We start from the raw sequence: 20,662 nt of genomic DNA, 5'->3' as shown, positions 1-20,662 counted from the left end.
TACCAAGTCTTGAGCTACTCTTTATCAATGAATACTGAGATTGGTTGTAACATTATAATGTTCTATCCGCCGAAAGAGTGAGAAAGATTGGTGATGGGCTTCAATCCCACGATTCGCAAATTGCGATATGAATACCCCAACTACCAGGGTTTGCCAGATTAATTAAAAAGGTCAATTGATAAACTATACAACAAAGTAAAATTTCAATAGCTCGCTACTAGATCTTTGGTAAGAAAAACAAGCAAACAAAATTAGTCAACACATAGGGAAAACAATTTTCATTCAATAAAATTTAATAACCTGTATTTTAAAGTTAAAAAGAATGTATAACAATATGTAAATCACGCTATATTTGCTATAATCAGTACCGACGAGGCCTTTTCTGCAGTATCAAGGCTCATCAGACGAACTGTGATACAAAGGACGTAGTACATGGTTGTGATGATATAAATGTTATCAAATTTCATGAACAGTAGCTGTCATGGTTACTTTTACAATTAGATGCTACATGTACAGCATATCATAATTAAAGCAGTGGTTAAAAATACAATATTAAACTTGATTTTATTTTTCAAAATATTTAAATGGAAGTGAACTTCAGTTTTTCCTGTCATTATATTAAATATACAGTTACGTAAATAAGTGTTACTGCAGAACTAACTGGTGACAAGAGTTTGTTTGCAATTCCACGTTAAAATAGGCCATGGAGACCACAGTTGCAGCAAAATGCATTCTAGATTGATCTACCATCATGAAACTCTTTACAAATTCATTGTAACTGTTTTACAAAAATGTCTCCCCCCCTCTCTTCCAGTGAGACAGCAATATATATATATGAGGACTTACAACACTAGAAACCGGGTATTTTTCCTTACCCGTTTTGGGCAAAGCACAGATAGTCCCTTATGCAGCTTTGTGCTTATCTACAAACAATGTCCTGCAGTGTGTCAATGACAATTTACGTATTTCCAATGCTAAAATTCAAAATTCGAAACACCTCCGCAAGTACAGCGGTAAGTGTACGGATTTACAATGCTAAAATCAAGGGTTCGATTCCCAGCGGTGAGCTCAGAAGATCGCCCGATGTAGCTTTGCTATAAGAAAAACACAAACACACACACCAAATTCGATTCCCCACAGTGGATCGAGCACAGTTAACCCACTGTGTGGTTTTGTGATGAAAGAAACAAACTTTTAAACATGTGTACACTAATCACGTATAGTGCATAAAACTGTAGTAGTCAATTACACTGATATTCCTACGTTACAAGTATCTGAATACATTACATTAATAATAATAAAAACCTTTATTTACAACAAAAAGTTAAAATAAACGATTGCGCAGAATGTAAGATGACGATTCTAGATATTCTCTAGAATTATTATAAAAATATTTTAAACTGAAAGAGTATGATGTTATGCAGCCACAGAAACAGTCATAGCGCATGCGCTATACACATGGAAGTAAAAACAATTTAATTGTTTGTTTTTGAATTTCACGCAAAACTACACGAGGGCTGTCTGCACTAGCCGTTCTTAACTTAGTAGTGTAAGACTAGAGGGAAAGCAGTTAGTCATCACCACCCACCGCCAACTCTTGGGCTACTCCTTTACCAATGAATTGTGGGATGGACTGTCACATTATAATGCCCCCACCGCTGAAAAGGCGAGCATGTTTGGTGCGACGGGAATTCGAACCCAAAGAATTTAACCTCTAGACGCATTTAAATTTATACATAAGAATACTAATAACGATCGCAGATAGAAGATCCAAAAATAAACCTTTACTAGCATTGCCTGAGAGAAATACATCAGAACATTTCTTAAGTGGGACATCCACCTTGACCAGTATACGAAATAAGGTCAGTCCTGCACAAGAATAAAGTCCACAAGAGCTCTATAATGCGCTTGTATTTGAAAATTGTTCAATATTTTGGTAAACTAAATATTTTACCTTTCTAGACTAATGGAGGAGGGAAAATATGCAACTTTTAGTGCTACTCAAAAAAAGAATTGAACAAATAACTGAAATATTTATTCGTAGTAACTATGTATGCATTTTGTTTAGTGTAACAAGAAAGCTTCCTAAATCCTTCCACAGAGAACAATGAAAGGATAAAAAAAACTTAATGTTTTACTTATGCACAAGAGACCTAGTGTGGTATACCACAATCCTCAAGTAAACTATGTCAACGACTATTCCAAATAGCATATTAAACCTTTGAAATAGAATTGCCCCATCCCACTGAGTGGACACAGGATAAAAGCAGTATACAGTTATGTGGGATAGAATTGTAACATTCAGTCTATGTTTTTAATTTCGTGCAAAGCTACATGAGGGCTATCTGCGCAAGCCGTCCCTAATTTTGCTGTCTAAGACTAGAGGGAAGGCAGCTAGTTATCATCATCCACCGCCAACTATTGGGGCACTCTTTTACAAACGGATAATGGTTTTGACTATCACATTATAATGCCCCCATGGCTGAAAGGACGAGCATATTTATTGTGACGGAGATTTGAAACTTCGACCCTCAGATTACGAGTCAAGCGCACCTTGCCATATCAGGCGTAGAAATATCTGTAATATAAATATATATATACGTAATTCACATTATTTGTATGACCTAAGATTTTGTAATGCACAACAGACAATTTAACTTGTATTTCGTATGTACGGTATTGTTATTTTGTGAAATTGCTATATAATATTCCATTGTTTTTATTGCTTATCACTTATAATGCTAAAAATTCGTAATTTGAACCTTGCGGGTGGATATATCACAAGTAGTGTATCATGTAGCCTTGATTTTTAACAACAAACTTTCTGACTGGTATGAGTATGTTCCTTTATACTGGTTTTAGTTGCTGTATAAGTAGGGCTTTGATTTTGCGTTTGTTTCCCAGTATCTGGGTGTTTTCTATGGTTATGTTGTGTTTATTTGATTAACACCTTTATACCTACACGAATTAATAACCTAACATCCAACTACGTTGCCCCCTACAATCCTGTATTCGTTTATACTCTCGTCCCTAAGACATATGTCCGCCAACGATCACTTGCAATCTCTCTCTTTCTTAACCTGAAGATGACCTAGGAAAGTCGAAACATTGTTCTCTCCATATCAATAAAGTGTTAATACCCATACCAGCCGTTCTGAGATACATTTTTATTTCAAGTGGGTTTCTCGTCATCAAGTAAACATTATGGCTATGATCTCGTTTAACCATTAATTATTATTTCTAATATTGTTCTAATTGCTACCCACACCCAAAACACTAACTACCACTTTTGTTACATACAGGGTGTTCGGAAAGTCACTGTGCAGTTTTGAAAGCTGCGATAACATAATTCATTCAGTCTATTTCAAGCCAGCAACTGATAGCGGTGTTTAGAAACAAAATAAGAAGGATCCAAGCCTGTATTGATGCCAACGGGGGTCACTTTCAACATTGTTTATTATTTTCATTCATATTTACCTCCTGTATTCTATATTGAAACATGTCTGTTAATAAATATATAAGTGCACTATGACTTTCCGAACACCCTGCATTTTTCTCATCTTTTCAGTATTGTTGCCCGCTGATACAGCGGTAAGTCTCTGGATTTGCAAAAGTTGATTCAGCAGACAGCCCAATGTGGCTTTGCTATAAGAAAATACCCAATATCCTTTTCAGTATTTGTTTTATGAAGTTATTTGAATATATTACTTTGTTATAATTGCTTTGAACTTACTATTATTGTGGAGATGAAAGGTTAAGACATGTTAATAAAACGTTTTTCATTTTGAACAGAGGGTCACCCGCTAGTACAGCAGTAAGTCTACGGAATTACAACGCTAAAATCAGGGTTTCGATCCACCTGGGTGGACGCAGCAGATAGACTGATATAGTTTTGCTATGAGTAAAACACACAGTTTGGACATAAGGCACCTCTCTCTTTTAATTATTCAGTTATTTGTAATTTTGTTACAATTAAATATTTATCAGAAAAATGTATTGTATCCTCCCCTTTTCTGGCTAAATTATATACAGTAATTCAAATGTCTCATAAGCCCGGCGGCTAGGGTGCTCCACTCATTATCTGATGGTGGTGGTTTCGAATCCCTGTCACATCAAACATTTTCGCTCTTTAAGCCGTGGGGGCATTGTAATGTGATGGTCAATCCCACTATTCGTTGGTAAAAAAGTTAGTGGTGACGATTGGCTGTCTTCTTTCTTGTCTCACACTGCTAAATTAGAAACAGCTTGCGCAGATAGCCCTCGTGTAGCTTTGCGCGAAATTGATAAACAAACAAATAAACCTCTGTAATGAGAATCTAAGGGTTTATGTTTCGTGTTCGTACTGTCGCACGTATACATGCATATTTCTTGGTAGGAATTATTTAAGAAGTCGAGTTATGGTCAGATTCGGCAGTAGATGCTGTTGATTAGCTGCCTTTTCTCTCGTTCTTAAGGATAGCTAACACAAATAATTGTGTAGCTTTGTGCGAAATTCTAATTTTTGTTGTTGTAAGACACAAAGCAATACAATGGACTATTTGCATTCTGCCCACAGTAAGTATATGAATCCGTACTAAGGTGTGTAGATAGGTATTTCATGTTTATTGGCACAAAGCTACTAGGCTATCTGTGCCAAACACAATGTAGTACGCTATGATGGTATATGGAAATGAAGGTAAAAATACGTAAAATTAAGACCTGCCAGGAAACTGAAGCATTAAGTTCAAACTTGCTGTCAGTCACCTGAAGTTGGTCTTTTCAGTCCTGGATTCAGGTCAAAATAAAATTAAAATGTGTAAAAGAAATCATGCTAAAACAGTGTATGGTCCAACAAAAACCTTAAATTAAGTTAAAAGAACCAATGACTCTGGCTCTTAAAAATGTAAAAATATTAGTGTGGTGGCCAGTATCACCTATGACAGTGGCTAATGTCGAGGGCAAACTTTCTTTAAAAATATGTTTATAATGGCGTCATCGTTCTTTATTGTAACGACGGCACGATAATCTTCAAAGGGGCAGAATACCCACTGTGTATTTTCGTACTAAGAAAACAGCAATATCATTAAAAACCTTCAATGAATTATAGTTCAGTAACTTCTAAAATGATAATAATCATTTTCTATTTTTGAATCAGCTTTGTTTGTGGAAGTGTCAATTTCTTAATATTAAAAAGACCACGGCAATGGCCTTTCATTATTCTTCTAATGGAATAGTTGAGAGATACAATCTACGTTTTTAAATCAATTAGCCATTTAAATGAACATTAGAACATGTGGAATGATTTTCCATGTCAATTCACGAGTTGTTGAACCTCAGGGTATGAAGCTACAGGTAAGTAACCAGCATCAACAATGTTTAAGATAACTCAAAGGGCCATTGGACCTTCTGTAATCACATACTGAGGATTGTTACTCAGTACTCTTTCACACAATGTGCAGTGAGATTAAAAAACATTATTGACACCATACACCTCTTTCCTTAAGAAAAATTAAATCAGTTAGTAATAAGAGGCAAAGTTCCTGTGATGTAAATGTTGATAATAGTGGCCTCAAAATGAAATAGTAAACCTAAAACTAAAACCTCCAACGTAGATGAATGAGAGGGCTCACTGCTATAGTCAAAAGTGTTAGTGATGTAGTTTATAGATTCCAAAACACAGACAGCCCAAGGCAAAAGTCATATACCATGATTGTTTTTGGAGGCATGTTATAAAGATATCAGCCAATTGGTTAGCTTTGAGGATGAATTCATCAGATGTAAATCAACTTGCTGAAGAGCTCATGGTTCTGGTTGGGATAAATTTCAGGTTCATCATGGATGGGAGCCACCAGTGAATTGGTTTGAATTTCATGCAAAGCTACTTGAGTGCTATCAATGCTAGCCATCCCCAATTTAACAGTGAAAGACCACAGGGAATGCAGCTAGTTTTATATTAACCATTACTTGTAATGATTACACTTGTGTAAACTATATCATGTCCATGTATTGATCAATTAGTGTTTTATTCTTTTTAATAATCTGACAATCTTTTCATACAACTATATTTCAGTAAAATATTTTATTATGACAAAAATTCTTTACTGGGCTGTTTGAACTTTAAAATGTCAAACAAAAAAGGCTTACTGATTTATCCTCGTGGTAACACTGATACAATTTTTTAGTAAGCTACTGAAACCAAATCTGCCATTGCTTAAGGATACAGTTTTCATAAACAATCATATATAAAAATGAATAACATGGTAGCATATAATTTAATATCTGAGCTCTTTATAAACAGAATATAAATGTAAAGTAATCCAGTTTTAAAGAAAAATAATTATGAATAACAAACCAATCTTTACTTGAGAAACAGTCAAATTTAATCAACAATTTAAAAATAAAGAGGGAAGAACCAGGGCCAACAAACAAATAACAGAGTTCAGGGCCAAAAGTAGCTTTACATTTCACACATACAACCATACAAAAAGCAACTATGCAAGAGACTCATTTTATGTTTATTCATCAATAATTAATGACAAAAAAAATAACAGAACACCCTAGTTAATATAACTTTACAGATTCCTCAAGATGTTTTATTATAACTTAAAAATACACACTTAAAAATGTACAGTATATATATATATATATATATATATTTATTTATTTATTTAAGAAAAAAAAAAGGAAATAGAAAATCTTAATTCTATATTTGAATTTGATTAATTGTTCCATTACATTCAAATTAAAACCAAGTCATTTTTCTATATCAAGCTATCTTTTCCCTTACTTCCATCATTTCACAAATTTATTGATTAATCAATTATATTAATATTGTGAAGTTATAACATATGAACATTGTATCATGTAACGTCCAGTATTGACAAGTCATTTTTCTATATCAAGCTATCTTTTCCCTTACTTCCATCATTTCACAAATTTATTGATTAATCAATTATATTAATATTGTGAAGTAATAACATATGAACATTGTATCATGTAATGCCCAGTATTTATTTTATTGCATTAAACATTCAATAGTTTCATTCTGCTACATACCCAACAATCATTAATGAAGTAAATAAAATCATTTATTTAACAGCAGCAGTTATTAGTTTGGGAAAAATAAGTTTAACAGCTTAAAGCATTTTCAATTTTTCCACTAAAAAGACTGAAAAATGGCATGAGCTGACAGCATGTAACGGAAGGCTTTATCTATCTTAAAATATATTTTGATACAGTTTACAAACACACATGTATTATTGATATTGCACTTCTGTGTGTTTAATTAGGTTATATTTTATGAATTCTGATTAAACTTAACTCATTTCCTGCTTTAACCAGATTTTGTGTATATGTGCAACTTTTTTGAATAATTTTAAAACTACTTTAATATTGTATTTATCAGATGTTCACTTTTGTTATTGAAAGTCAGATGTAAAACACAGAATCTTTAAAAATACAAATTGTACTTCTCCTTCTCTTATTTAGGTTTAGTAAAATCCAATCTTCAATTGTGCTAGATATACAATGTGTTTTAACGTTTCATGGTGACTAGTTAGGCATCATGGGTATTTTTAACTATTGTAAATGTTATCACAATACTTTCTAGATAAGATAAAATTTATCCTACTTGCAATAGAAATGTTTTGAATTATAATATTTAACTAATAAAATAATGACCTTTTTAATTTCCCATATTTCTAAATTGGCCAAGTCAAGACAATTGTCTTTATGTTTAACACACAAAAAAGCCATTTCTGGACTGACTGAATGTGCTAAAACCTATATTAAGAAAAAAATGAAATTGTCTTAGCTGAAGATGAATCCTACCCTTTTAAAATGTATATGTGTCTCCTAGTACTACTATTCTCCTTGTTAAATATGGTAAAGATGAAGCATCAACACTATCAAATCATTTTACAATCTTAAACACCTCAGTCAGATCTCACCTAGTTCTTCTTTTATCATGATAAAACAATTTGACATTTCAACCTTTTCTTATCTAACAACCCCTCCATCCCAGACACCATTCTAGTAATGCTTTCCATTTCAATGTCTTTCTTAAGGCAAGGATCCCAAGCCTGAACACAATATTCCAAATGTGACCTAACTAGTGGCATGTACAATGAAATTATATCCTCTATAGACTTGTATTCAATGTTTCTTTAAGTACAACCTAAAATCCTGTTTGCCCTACCACTAGCACCAGCACACTGCTTGGATGGCTTTAGAGACTGATTAACTACTACACCAAAATCCCTTTCCCTTCATAACACGGTTAAGGTTATTTCCAACCAATTTATACTTATAATTGAAATTATGATATCCCACATGCAATATCTTGCATGTAGTATAATTAAAACCCATCTGCCATTTATTTGCTCAACTCACTAAATGATCTAAATCCTTTTGTTAATCTGCATCAGCATCTTCACAGCTATCAACATCCAAGACCTCACTATCACCAGCAAATTGAACTAATCTACTGACCTTTCCTCATTGATGTAAATCAAAATAAGAGCAAAGGTCCTAAAACTGAGGTACCTCCCTTGTGACATTAATCCAGTATGGCTGAACTTCATTTATAACAACCCTCTGTTTTCTTCCATCAAATCAATCTTTTATCCAGTTAGTTTATTTAGCCTCCACACCCATAAAGGTAAGTTTCTTTACAAGCCTTTTATATGGCACTTTGTCAAATGATTTCCGAAAATTCAGATACATTAAATCTACATAAACAGTGACCTTTTCAAAGAATTTCAAAAGATTTGTAAGGCAAGATTTTCTCTTAGAGAAACCACGTTGACTATCCAATACAATTCTAACCTTTGTTAAATGCCTTTGCAAAGTATCTTTTATCAGACTTTCCAAAACTTTTCCCACAGTTGATGCAAAACTAATGGATTTATAATTACTGGGACAATTTTTATCATCTTTGTTGAAAAGAGGAATTACATTAGCTAACTTCCAATCATCTGGTACCTGCCCACTATTTAAGAACTGACAAAAATTTGTAGTACATGGCTCACATATCCAATCTTTAACTTCCTTCAAAACCCTTAGGAAAATACTATCTGGCCCAGGAATTGTATTTTTTAAATTTTCCATTTTTTTCTTAACCAGCTCAGAATTAAAGTTCAATCTCATTTCCAGTTATTAACTGTTCCAGATGTGGAATACTGCTTAAATCATAGCCTTCATTAAATAAAATCAACAGAACTTATAAATCAAAACTTTCAATACAATCTATTTTCTTGATGGATTCTCAACTACTGTATCCAAAACCAAAAATATTTCAAGTTTGTTATTTATTTGAATTACACATCAGTTCTTGTTTGTAGTCATAGGTTAAAAGAAAGTACTTCAGTGACAGCTATGATAATAATGCCATACTGTTCCACATATCCTTCCAAGGACATAGTTAGGTAGTTAACATCTGAAAATGTATTCAAAGATGTTTTGCAAGCTTCAAAACCTAGAAAGATTACCTTGACAAAAGTGTACAAGTTTTAATATCTTGTCAGATAAAAACAAACTTGACAATAAGATTTCTGAGATATATTACTTAAAACATTACAAATAACTACAGCAGAAAGCTTCAAGTCAAGATGCCAAAGCTGAAAATTAACTGATTATATATTATAATTATTTTTCTCAAGTATCAACAGAAGCCATTACTTGACATTAAAGGTTAGGTTACAATTATATGTGTTTTACAAATAAAAAGATCACATTTAAGGTTCATTTTTTAAACTTTTCTCTACTGTAGTACAACTACACATTTGAAAAAAAAATAGTTCCTCTCCTCTCAGTCCCTCTTGGTACACAGCTTGTGCAACTCATTTTAAGACAATACAGGCTATAAAATGGAACAATTAGAATCAAATTATATTGTTACAACTTCCTTACTTTAACTTATTCATTAGATGATGGGATGTACTGTCAGTGTGTATGTGTGAGAAAAGATAATTGTGTTGAAATAGGTAATCACATTTTCAGATATTACTCAAAATCATTCCAAATATCTGAGTTAGTTAATCTATTTGATAAGTAAATATTTTTTTTTCACAAATATCCCTGTAATATTCAATACCCTTAATTCTAATCACAGCAACAGACACTGACCAAAGACTAATAACAAAAAGTGAATCTTGCATGAAAAGATAAGATAAAAAGCTGTAATATGGGGTCAAAGGTCAACAAACTGATGTAACAATAAAAAACAAGTGATACAGTAGTATGAATATAAGAGGTAAATTTAGATTTTTTAAAAAGTGTTTTCAGGTATATGGTTTGATTTATTCTTGTTCATTCTACCAGGAGACATCTTTAAGGTCATAAAAATCACTAAATAATTACCTCAGTACTTGTCTTTATTTTTTGTTATTACACATTTTATTTTTAAGATGTAGATATTCCTTTTGATTTCCTCCATTAACCTAAGAAAATGTCATCAAAGTTGATTTGAATTTAATGGCCAATGACACTTCTGGTGTACCATTTTATGTAATAGATCCAAGAAAATAAATCCCATTTTTTACACAAACACATATCAATAAAAACCTATTTCATACTGGCAACTTGCACTGTTTAGATGTTTGGTTACATCATTAACATGTATTCTTGTTCAGAACTGGTTAAAACATGCAAACCTGAGGAAACTCTTACTTTACTTTTTTCTTTCAGATATGATATTTTAAAAAGTCAATACATTCTAACAGAACCAAAATCTACATAAAATGGTTATACAATTAGTATGATCAAACACTTAAAAATGATTTATAGCAATATTATTTGCACATGTGAAGTTTTTTTCTCTGTGCAACAGCTACTCCTGGATGAAATGTAAACACCTGCCAGTTAGTTCTTATTTACTTGAAATACTTAGAAAATGTATTTCAGTGAGTTATTACTTGAATGATACCTGCAGTGAACAAACATCCTTCTCTATCTAATTTATCATTTACTTGCTCTAACTTGACTTTGGTTGATAAAGCCAGGAGGTAAAATGAAAACAAATAAACAGCTCAGAAACAAAGTTTCACCATAAATTAGCTGTAAGTTCAAGGACTTGTAATGCTAGAATTCAGGTTGAATCCCATTAAAGGATAGAGCTTGCATAGTCCACTGTACTAAAACAAATGAAAAACCATCTCCATGTTATGCCTCAGACAATAACCAACTGCAGAGGGTAGAACATGAAATATTTGTTTAATATTGTTTGTAATTAACTAACGTCTTTTCATATTATAATCCAAGTTACTCCATCATCAACCACATATATATTATCAACTAAGTGATAGCATAATATTAACACTTTATAATGCAAAAATGTTAATTCCAAATTTCCAAATATATGTAAAATTTACTTATTAAAATGGCATATTCCAAGAATAACAGAATCAGTAGAATCAGTAAAAGAAACTTGAAAAGGTGTGGGTTCTATGAGATATTTAAAATATTTTTTACATTTATAGTGTAAGTACTTAGAATATCAACCAGCTTAAACTTACTAAATCTCAGCAGTGAATAATTATTAGCTGTGCCTGGAACTTAAAAAATTCTAATGTCTACATTGTAAAGATAACTCAGTCATGCAAGTTTTATTCATATTAAATTACGATGTAATACACTATTTGGAACCAAACGTTTCTCACCAGTCAGAAAAATAAAAAAATGGAAAAGCAATGCAAATGCTGTCAACTATTTTTAAAGCACAGAATAGGTAGGTAGGTGTGGATATAAGTAAAAAGTTATGCAAAGGACTATCTGTGCTTTGCACACCATGGGTATCAAAACCTAGTTTCTAGTGGTACGAGTCTGCATAAAAAAAATTAATATATGTAAAATGTTATTTACAAGGTAACATTTTTTCCGATGGTGAGAAATGCTGTTTAATATCCAGTGTGCATAATAAACAGAAATTACTTTGGCAAAAAGTTAATTTCAAAGATGGTATTTGTACTGAAAACTGGTTTAATGTGTGCAATACACCAGATGTGAAAAACAATACACATTTCAATCAGTATAATTCTATTCATCAGAAGTTTGTATATATATAGATGAAATCAGTTATATAAAAAAACAAAACTGATATGTATGAATAAGTGTGAATAATACATTTATAATTTTGTGATCAACTGTTATAAGTATTTATATCTGCAAGTGTATAAACAGTATTTTTATAATGACATTGCAAAAAACCACAGTTCTGTGCGTTAAATACTGTTTTATCAGGAAGGTACGACATGGTTAGTTTCATCCAGTGTACATCTCATGAACAGTTTATGAAACTGTTTGAAACATTCAACAAACTTGTCCAGGAAGTCAGAAAATACACATCCCCAAGCTCTGTCCACACATGAACAACTAAACTGGCCATTCACATATAAATTGTTTCTCTCAGACTTTGTCAGAATATGAGTAATTATCACCGCCAGCAGGCTTATGAAATAAATAACTGTATGAGCATGCAATTTTATTAGAAAGATGGTTCAAATGTGAAGTGAAAAAAGTGTGGTAGATGAACCAAGTCCAAATGAATTTGGTGCTTGTGTGTCATACTTTTATGAACTGGTTTCATCTTAGCTAAAATCTCCTGCCAATATTTTTCTAAACAAATACTCTTCCATTCACAATTACAAAAAAAAACAAAGACTAAGTGGAAGGCAGCACAAAACGGACACACCTGATAACTAGGGCTGGTCGTTTAGATTTATATTATTCCACAGTCTAGAAAAAGTTTCAGGACTTTTACACACAAGAATACAACAAAAATATATTTCTATGACAAAGTCAGCCATGATGGAATCTTTTAGTAACAAGAAGGCTATTTTTTATGTTTAATTACACTTGAGATGTTGTAGAAAATCACCTGTATTACATGCTATACACATATTAAAAGTCATTCATTTTATAACACTGAGAAAAGTAAAAGCTAGAAGTTTGTTATACAACTTTAGCTACAATAATAACGATTATAATAAAAACAAGTTAACGAAGCTGAAAACAAAACTTCTAAATCTAGAGTTTTGTTATGAGATGACTTCCAATCACACTTGAATAGGCACCAGATGGCAGAAACTAGTAAGAATTTTTTTTAATCACTTATTTAGCTACTCATACCCCCTTCCCAGGGAACAATTGTACTCTTTAACAATGAAGGTGTAACTACAATGTGATTTAACAGATTAGATGTCACTGTCAAACCTTATTCAAAACCTTGCCAATCACTGTACTCTGATTCCTCCTCTTCCATTTCTTGACCAATGCAGTGTATTCCACTCTTCAGAAATGGTGTACCTTTACCCTTACCTTCAAGAAATAAAATGAAAAACAAGTTCTGTATGTTAAAATTGAATTTTACTCATTCATTCACCATTAAAAACATCAATCAAGTTTTCATGCAGTTTGTAATTAAATTAGATGGTCAACAGTAGAGAACAAATATTACTTATTACCCAAAACCACAAAATTCAGATAACAGCCAATTTTAGTCCAGTGCTCTACCTAAAGAGAAGTTAAATATGAAAACCAAATTCCAAACAGTCACACGTTTTCCACTTACCAAGAACTCTTGCATGAAGTATGAGAGTTACCGTAAATATTGAATTACCACAGGCTTCTAATACAATCTGTTCACGAAGTAATTTCTCTTTGTAGGCAAACAACTCTATGGTGATTCGATAAGGTATTTCTGAAAGAATGACAATTAATAATAACCTTACTTTGTTTTCAGTACTGATAAACACAGCACATAAAATGCAAATTTTTTCTGAAGTGTCCCTAGTGAATCAGTAGTAAATTTACAGACTCATAATGGTAAAATACACGGTTAGATTCCATATACACAAACTGCATACATGGACTTCCAGAAGGACTATACCATGACTTAGATTGCTACTGAAAACACTGTGGAATAAAACTATTAACTTTTATTTAAATATATAAAAATAATAATCTGATGACTTTAATGTCAGAGTTCAAGATGTTATTTGTAGTACCTTAGTTACACTTACACAGACACGTCTTTAGTACAAATACCTTTGTAACACACAATTTTTTTGTATACCACAGACCTTTTATTAGTTTACTGTTATTAACTAATTTAATGTTAAAAATTCCAATAGGTTAGCAATGATTTTATTTGATAACATATTTTCTAGTTTCAAAAAAAACTGACTAAGATTAAAGCGAGCAGATTACGACAAAAACATACAAACAAGAGAGATTTCTTCCACCAAATGGCATACGTTAGGCTTAACTCATAACTGTAATTTTAGTTTCAAAGAGCTAATAAAAATGTCACAATAATATATATGTTGATTTTCCAATATTAACAGGAAAAACATTTCTCACAAACTCTATGTTTAAACAGTTGTGAAATGGATTTGATTAATCAATTATTTTATGTAACAAACTAAAAACTGATTGACCTAGCCACAAGTTGGCCACTATCCATAGTAGTGTTTCATCCAAATTATGTTAACACCAGGGCATTAACTTGCACTTACTATAATTATAGATCATTTGTCCAATTAACTGTCTTATTTGTGTCATTCTGTAGCATATCAAAACACTTGATACAATTAGAAATACCTAAGAGATTAATGTCAACAGCAAACTTTACTAATAATTCCCATATCAGTATCATTAATGTAAATAAGAAAAATCAAAGGCCCAAACAATGACTCCACGAGACATTCCTCTGCTAACAAAGGTCCAGTTTGGTTGGGCTTCATAAATAACAACTTTTTGCTTTCTCTTATTTAATAACTCAACATTCATCAATGTGGTCTTCTTATCAACAGTTCTTCCTAAATACAAGTTCAATAACTCTCTCGTGAAGGACTTTGTCAATTCAACTTAAATTTTGACCTTTGTAGTTTCCATACTCTTAATCTCTTATATGTTTAGGATGTCTTCATGAAATTTACAAGTTTTCAGTAATTATAAAACGTCTTTTGTAGATAAAAAAAAAAAAAAATTTTAATTAAATATTTTCATTAAACATTTTTCCACAAACGTAGCCAGACTGTTAGGGCTCTCGGCTCACAATCTGAGGGTCGTGGGTTCAAATCCCCATCACACCAAACATGCTCGCCCTTTCAGTTGTGGGGGGCATTATAATTCAACAGTCAATCCCACTATTCTTTCGTAAAACAGTAATCCAAGAGTTAGGGGTGGGTGGTGATGAGCAGCTGCCTACCCTCTAGTGTTACACTGTTAAATTAGGGACAGCTAGCATAGATAGCCCTTGTGTAGCTTTGTGCTGAATTTGAAGAACAAACTAACAAACCATAAGCATATAGAGTCAGTGTTGACTGCTCTGGGTGCAAAGTGATTGCTTTTTTCAAAAAAACTTTATACAACCTGTTATTATTCTCTAACCTAACTCTATACAAGGTTAGTCAATTTCACTGACCTGAAAAATACCAAAAAACAAATTAAAATAAATTTAAATTACTTTTCTTCTCTTTAGAATGACTTTAAATTGTAATAAATTACGTTTACTTATCCCAAATAGCTCTAAACCCTTAAACAATATAAATATCTATGTTTCTACTTAAATTCTATTGTTTTATTGTCCTTTCAACCATGCCTCACTCATGTTCCCACCACCTAAATTGTAACTCATATGACAAACATGTAAGTTCACATTACCTTATCAAATTACATAAATCATTGGCTACTTGCAAGTTGCTTGCGAGTATACTTAGTAAAAATTTATTATTCTTTATTTTACCTAATCTGACCTAATAAAGTTCCAAATTTTTATATTTAAGTTACTTTTATAATAACAAATAAAGAATACAAGTGAAAAACAAGGAATATTGTACTTACTTGGATCTTTACTTTGCTGTAGACTGTTGAAGAAACTTAACCCTAACTTCTAGTACTACTGCAGTAAATTAATTTATTTAAATAACGTACCAATAAACAAATAATAAAAACACACATGAAGCAGGCACTGTTCTATAACTATTACAATTTTCTGGCTTTCTAACTATGTGGAAAGAACCCTTAAAAATTCAGCCAAGCTCTTCAATATAATTTCAATAGGAACAAAGTTTAAACTGGAAGTAAAATATACAATTCTCTGTACAGAAAATAATGTAAAATAATACATCATTTGACAGATTACAACCTTGACTTTCTATTGGTTATAAATAATATATTATTAAATGTTAGAGAAAACCATTGGCAATTTGTGAAAGAGAGAATGTGACAGGTGGGTGTGGGAAGTGGGGTCCAAATTTCTAGTTTATGGCTCTACAATCAAATAAGATTGATGGTTATAAAAATTGTGCTTTAACTGAGCAATGACAACATTATTATGAGAAATTTACATTAAATTTTATATTTCTCAAATAGATGGTAGATAAGTTAGAGAAAAAAGGATACCAAGTGAATAAATGTCAATTCTTAAACTTGGGGAAACAGAGAAATTTTTAAAATAGTCTTAAAAAATTAAAGCTTAAAACTAGTACAATATCAAAAATTGGATTATTAGCTACATTATGACACCAATTTTATTTGTATGTCATGATAATAAAGTACTTTATTATATTTTGGATGTAACTCAGTAAAATCTTCTGACAAGTACACGTGAGGATGGTTGTAAAAAGAGGGTTCAGTTCACAACCTTTTCATTATCCAGACTAACATCCTGACAAAATAAACTTTAACAGCTTTTATAAACCAAAACATTTTTTATGATATGTTTCTCTAAATAGTTTTGTGAAGTTCTTTTTTTCACTCCAAACTCTTAAGTTTTTCCACTACAGATGTAAGACTAATAAACCTGACTATATACATAAATGACTTTGTAGTGCAATTTCTTTGTTTTTTTTATAAGTATGTTTGTAATGTTAAATAGAAAAAGGTGGTTGTGTGTGTTTTATGTCCTTACCATGGCTTATCTGATTCACAGGTAAAATTCATTCCTCTTTAAAATGTAATAAATGTTTCCAGTACCCTACCTGGTCCTCTATGTATTCCTTCTACTGGACTGAGGTCAGTGACCCTGAGGTTCAAATTTGGAGGGTTTTGATTTCTTACAGCAAGTGGTCCAGCTGTCTCTTTACTGTGAAACACAAAAGATATCTCGTATCTATGATGAACCTATATATAAAAAAACCAACAGAATATCAATCTATTATATAAAAATAAATCTGGTAAAAATATTCATCACATACTCTATTACTGACATTTTCTATTATTTTCACAATATTTTATAACAATGTCTTGTGGTCTTGTGCAAACAGAATAAAGTAGTGTTAGATTAAAAATGAAAAACCAATTTAGAAATGTCACAAAACAGCTGTATGTATTTTAATAACTCAAACTGTATCATATCTTACAAAAAAATGTGAAAGTTACTTAGGTGAGTCACATAACTATAAACCTATTTACACCCCAGTAATTCAAACTTTTTATCTCACAACAAATGGAGATTTTTAATAACACATGTGGTTTATCATAAACACCTTTTGATTAATCACTTGCAAGTTATCAAACAGAAGTTTCTTTTATCAGTGGCCATCAAAATAATCACAGCAGATAGATGAAATAAGAAAAGTTCTATAAACAGGCTGTTTTATATGTTATTGTCACATAGAGAAATTTGTTGATATAAACATAGGGCAGCAAGATGCAAACATGCTACTGAGCAACTGTGGAAAAAAAAACCTGAAAAAATATAAACAAAAATGTGCATACACAAGAGGTGAACACCATCATTTTTGTAATCTATATCCCATATCACACATCATGTATGACCAGTCATGGAATAAATACTTCCAAAAGGTTTAATTAAACTAATAACTAATAGTTTAATAACCAATAATTTATGTTCCTATTTTTGTGCTCTAAAAAAATATTTCAAATGGGTGATCTTTATATACCCCCCCCATTATGCTCTTTATGAACAGAAATAGGCACGTTAGAAAGAGTACAGAACAATGTGAATCTTATCAAACCCAATCTATGTTTTCTTTGCTTTTCCAAAGCCCATGTTTAGATATCCTCAGTCTGTATTTCTATTTATGTAACTTATTAAGACTATCTGTACAATATATAAATTTGAACAACTATCCAGGAGGAAGGCAGCCAATAATAGGTAACACCATAACAACTACTCCTAAATAATTGACTGTCACTCTCTTAACACATTCACAGCTTAAAGTACAGGGAAAATTTGGTGGTACTGCACTAACTTAATCTTAACTCTACATCTACAGCTACACTACTATATGTTATGGTGATGCACAGGTCTGACTCTAACTCACCAACTTTGAAACCTAGAACTGCAATCCAGGGTCAAACACCACCTGGGTGCTCTGCATTGTACAGTATCACCCAGAATTAGGCTAACCATCTCTGAAATATACATCTCTACTGTAGTGTAAACTCCAATACTGATTTTTTTTTGTCTGTGATTTATTCATTTGTCTTGGATGATCTAATGATCTGGATTTTAAGTTTTTAATCCTTCTTTATTGTATAATCAGCAACAACATAATTCATAAAAATTAGAAATCAATTTCAAACTAATTTTTTTCTGTTTAAAACAGTATTATAACATTCTGTGTGAAAAATACATAAATGCAGATGTTTCCTTTTTCATTACAAACAAGACAAACATCTATTTGACTTGAGAAAATTACATCAAGTCTTAATAAAGTTTGCAAAGAACAACTGTGAATAGATCTACTTGCCTGTAAAAAACCCAGATGAACATTAATATGTGTATCATTCAATGGATGAACAATAATATCTGCATCATGGCCAAAAGTATCTGAATCCTCGTTGAAATGGACACGATGATGATCTATGGTGAGAAATTTACAAAGTTTCAAACTATTCTTAAAAAGTTAATTGACTATCTCAACAATCACAAATACACAAACATACCTATATTTCATTTAATCAACATGATCATAGCTTAGAGCTTTCTTTAAAAGCAAGTTAAATATAAAGTTTAACTTCTAAACAATCTTCATAATGGAGATAAGTTACTTACTACCAACTAAATCAAACTAAGTGGTCAGTTAGCCTGCAAGATTCAATGCCAGTAAATACATCCATTTCAGCTTTTATAGCATGTGAATCTTGCCAGACTGGGCTGAAAAGAGCACAGAATGTACAGTGCAAGTAGCAAGAGTGCTGTGTAACCAATGTCATAAAATAAAACATCTTCCTAGGTTCTTTTTTTTAACATAAAACAGAAATATGTATATAATAATATTAAGATTTTAACAAAAAATATAAGTAGTGGTTTTAAATGTCTCTATTACAAAATAAAAAATGTAAAACTTACCCCCTTCATTACAAGCTTCAATTTCCATGGTACCTGTGTTGGATGTAAAATCTTTATCTTAAATTTGCTTGAAGGTATTTTTTTTTATTTAAAGAATTATAACTTAACAAACATTTTGTTTTTTTTTGAAGTATTTGCATTAATAAGTTTTAAACAGTATTTTAATAGCCAAATCTGTGCTTTTATCTTTCAAACTATGACAAACACTAAATCATCCAATAGAAGAAATAATTAAAGCATTATTTTATTTATCGCACATGCCTTATTCAATGGACGTTAAAACGTTGCGTACCAATGACAAACAACGAAAGGAAAATTCTTAAACCGTTTGTAAATAATTATGCACTATGATAGATCTCCTTCATTGATTTGGTTACACTTTTTTGATAAACAGAACTAAAAGATAAAACATAATTCATTTCATTTCTCCAATACAGAATGTAGTTATGTAACCAATCAATTCTCTAGAACCACCACACTATAAACTGCAGATAAACTTTTCTTCTTTCCAGGAATAGCTTAATCCTCGGGTTTAGATGTTACATACAATAACCAAAAATAAAAGCGGTAATGAGTGTGGGTAGTGAAATACACTTTTGTTACGTTCTCACTTATAAGAAATTAGAATCCACTGTTTCACAAGTTGGATAGCCTCGCTGTTAAGTGTTAAAGACTTAAAATGTTAAATTATTAAAATTATTTCAATTAACAATATTTCCGACGTAAACCCCATCTCTGTGGCACTAGGTTCAGCAAGAATAGGAAATTTAATTAGTCTTAGATCCGAATTCTAAACTAGCAACACCTTATCTATAATAAAAATACAATAATAAAAAATGATGAGACATATTGAACATTTTAAACCATTACTGTTTAAATTACAGAAAGCGTAAAATTTACTTTACTTTTTACGCGCGAAAGTGACTCTTGCAAAAAATATGCTCCAGTGCTTTTCTTGATCAGCACGTCCCCTATATGAGAAAATTGAGGTGATATTTTTCTTTTGTTATTCAGCTTGTAAGGGAAAATTTATTATAAATTGGAAATAAAATACCTACACGATAACATTATGAAACGTACATATTCAAATGTCTTGGATTAATTGATAAGTTGCATAATATTTGATAAATGAATGACATTTACTTATTTTAAGCATAAGACAATGGATTTGGGTTTTTGTAATTTGGACCGCATATTTGTTATGAATGGTAATCAATTTAGTAGCATGATTAATAAAATGACTCCTCTTTTACTGTAAGATAAGTGATTCTTAAAGCCATCGAAGTAGTCTTTTGTTGCATGTAAAATTAACGGAATGTTTCTAGTGTTTATAGATGTATTTGCTGGAGTACCTGTCCTCTG

At 31.5% G+C, this 20,662-nt stretch overlaps 1 protein-coding gene across 3 annotated transcripts; it reads right to left on the bottom strand.

Moving 5' to 3' along the window:
* Positions 1–6,039: 6,039 nt before the first annotated feature.
* LOC143257431 (adipose-secreted signaling protein-like) lies at positions 6,040–20,268 on the bottom strand. Of its 3 annotated transcripts, none has more exons than XM_076516093.1 (6): positions 20,206–20,268; positions 19,301–19,333; positions 18,699–18,811; positions 16,962–17,103; positions 13,547–13,675; positions 6,040–13,293 (listed from the first exon to the last, which is right to left on the bottom strand). In XM_076516093.1, the coding sequence occupies exons 2-6, from the start codon at positions 19,326–19,328 to the stop codon at positions 13,190–13,192; spliced, it is 516 nt and encodes a 171-aa protein (XP_076372208.1). In that variant the 5' UTR covers positions 19,329–19,333; positions 20,206–20,268; the 3' UTR covers positions 6,040–13,189. The 3 variants fall into 3 exon arrangements, with proteins under 3 accessions (XP_076372208.1, XP_076372210.1, XP_076372209.1); XM_076516095.1 differs by lacking the exon at positions 20,206–20,268 and adding an exon at positions 19,912–20,156; XM_076516094.1 differs by lacking the exon at positions 20,206–20,268 and adding an exon at positions 19,593–19,864.
* Between the last annotated feature and the right edge of the window lie 394 nt (positions 20,269–20,662).

This window comes from Tachypleus tridentatus, chromosome 7, assembly GCF_004210375.1.
Source record: "Tachypleus tridentatus isolate NWPU-2018 chromosome 7, ASM421037v1, whole genome shotgun sequence".
Lineage (NCBI taxonomy): Eukaryota > Metazoa > Arthropoda > Merostomata > Xiphosura > Limulidae > Tachypleus > Tachypleus tridentatus.
The sequence above is the reverse complement of the archived record's forward strand: the minus strand, read 5'-3'. Positions and strand labels throughout refer to the sequence as shown.

What these genes read in the sequence shown, in the direction of transcription:
- LOC143257431 (XM_076516093.1), bottom strand. Translation starts at nt 19,328, where the DNA reads ATGGAAATTGAAGCTTGTAATGAAGGGG. An exon ending in AGGAATACATAGAGGACCAG is followed by an intron (nt 13,676 to 16,961) that starts GTAGGGTACTGG and finishes TCATTCTTTCAG; the next exon opens with AAATACCTTATCGAATCACC. An exon ending in ACTTCATGCAAGAGTTCTTG is followed by an intron (nt 13,294 to 13,546) that starts GTAAGTGGAAAA and finishes TATTTCTTGAAG; the next exon opens with GTAAGGGTAAAGGTACACCA.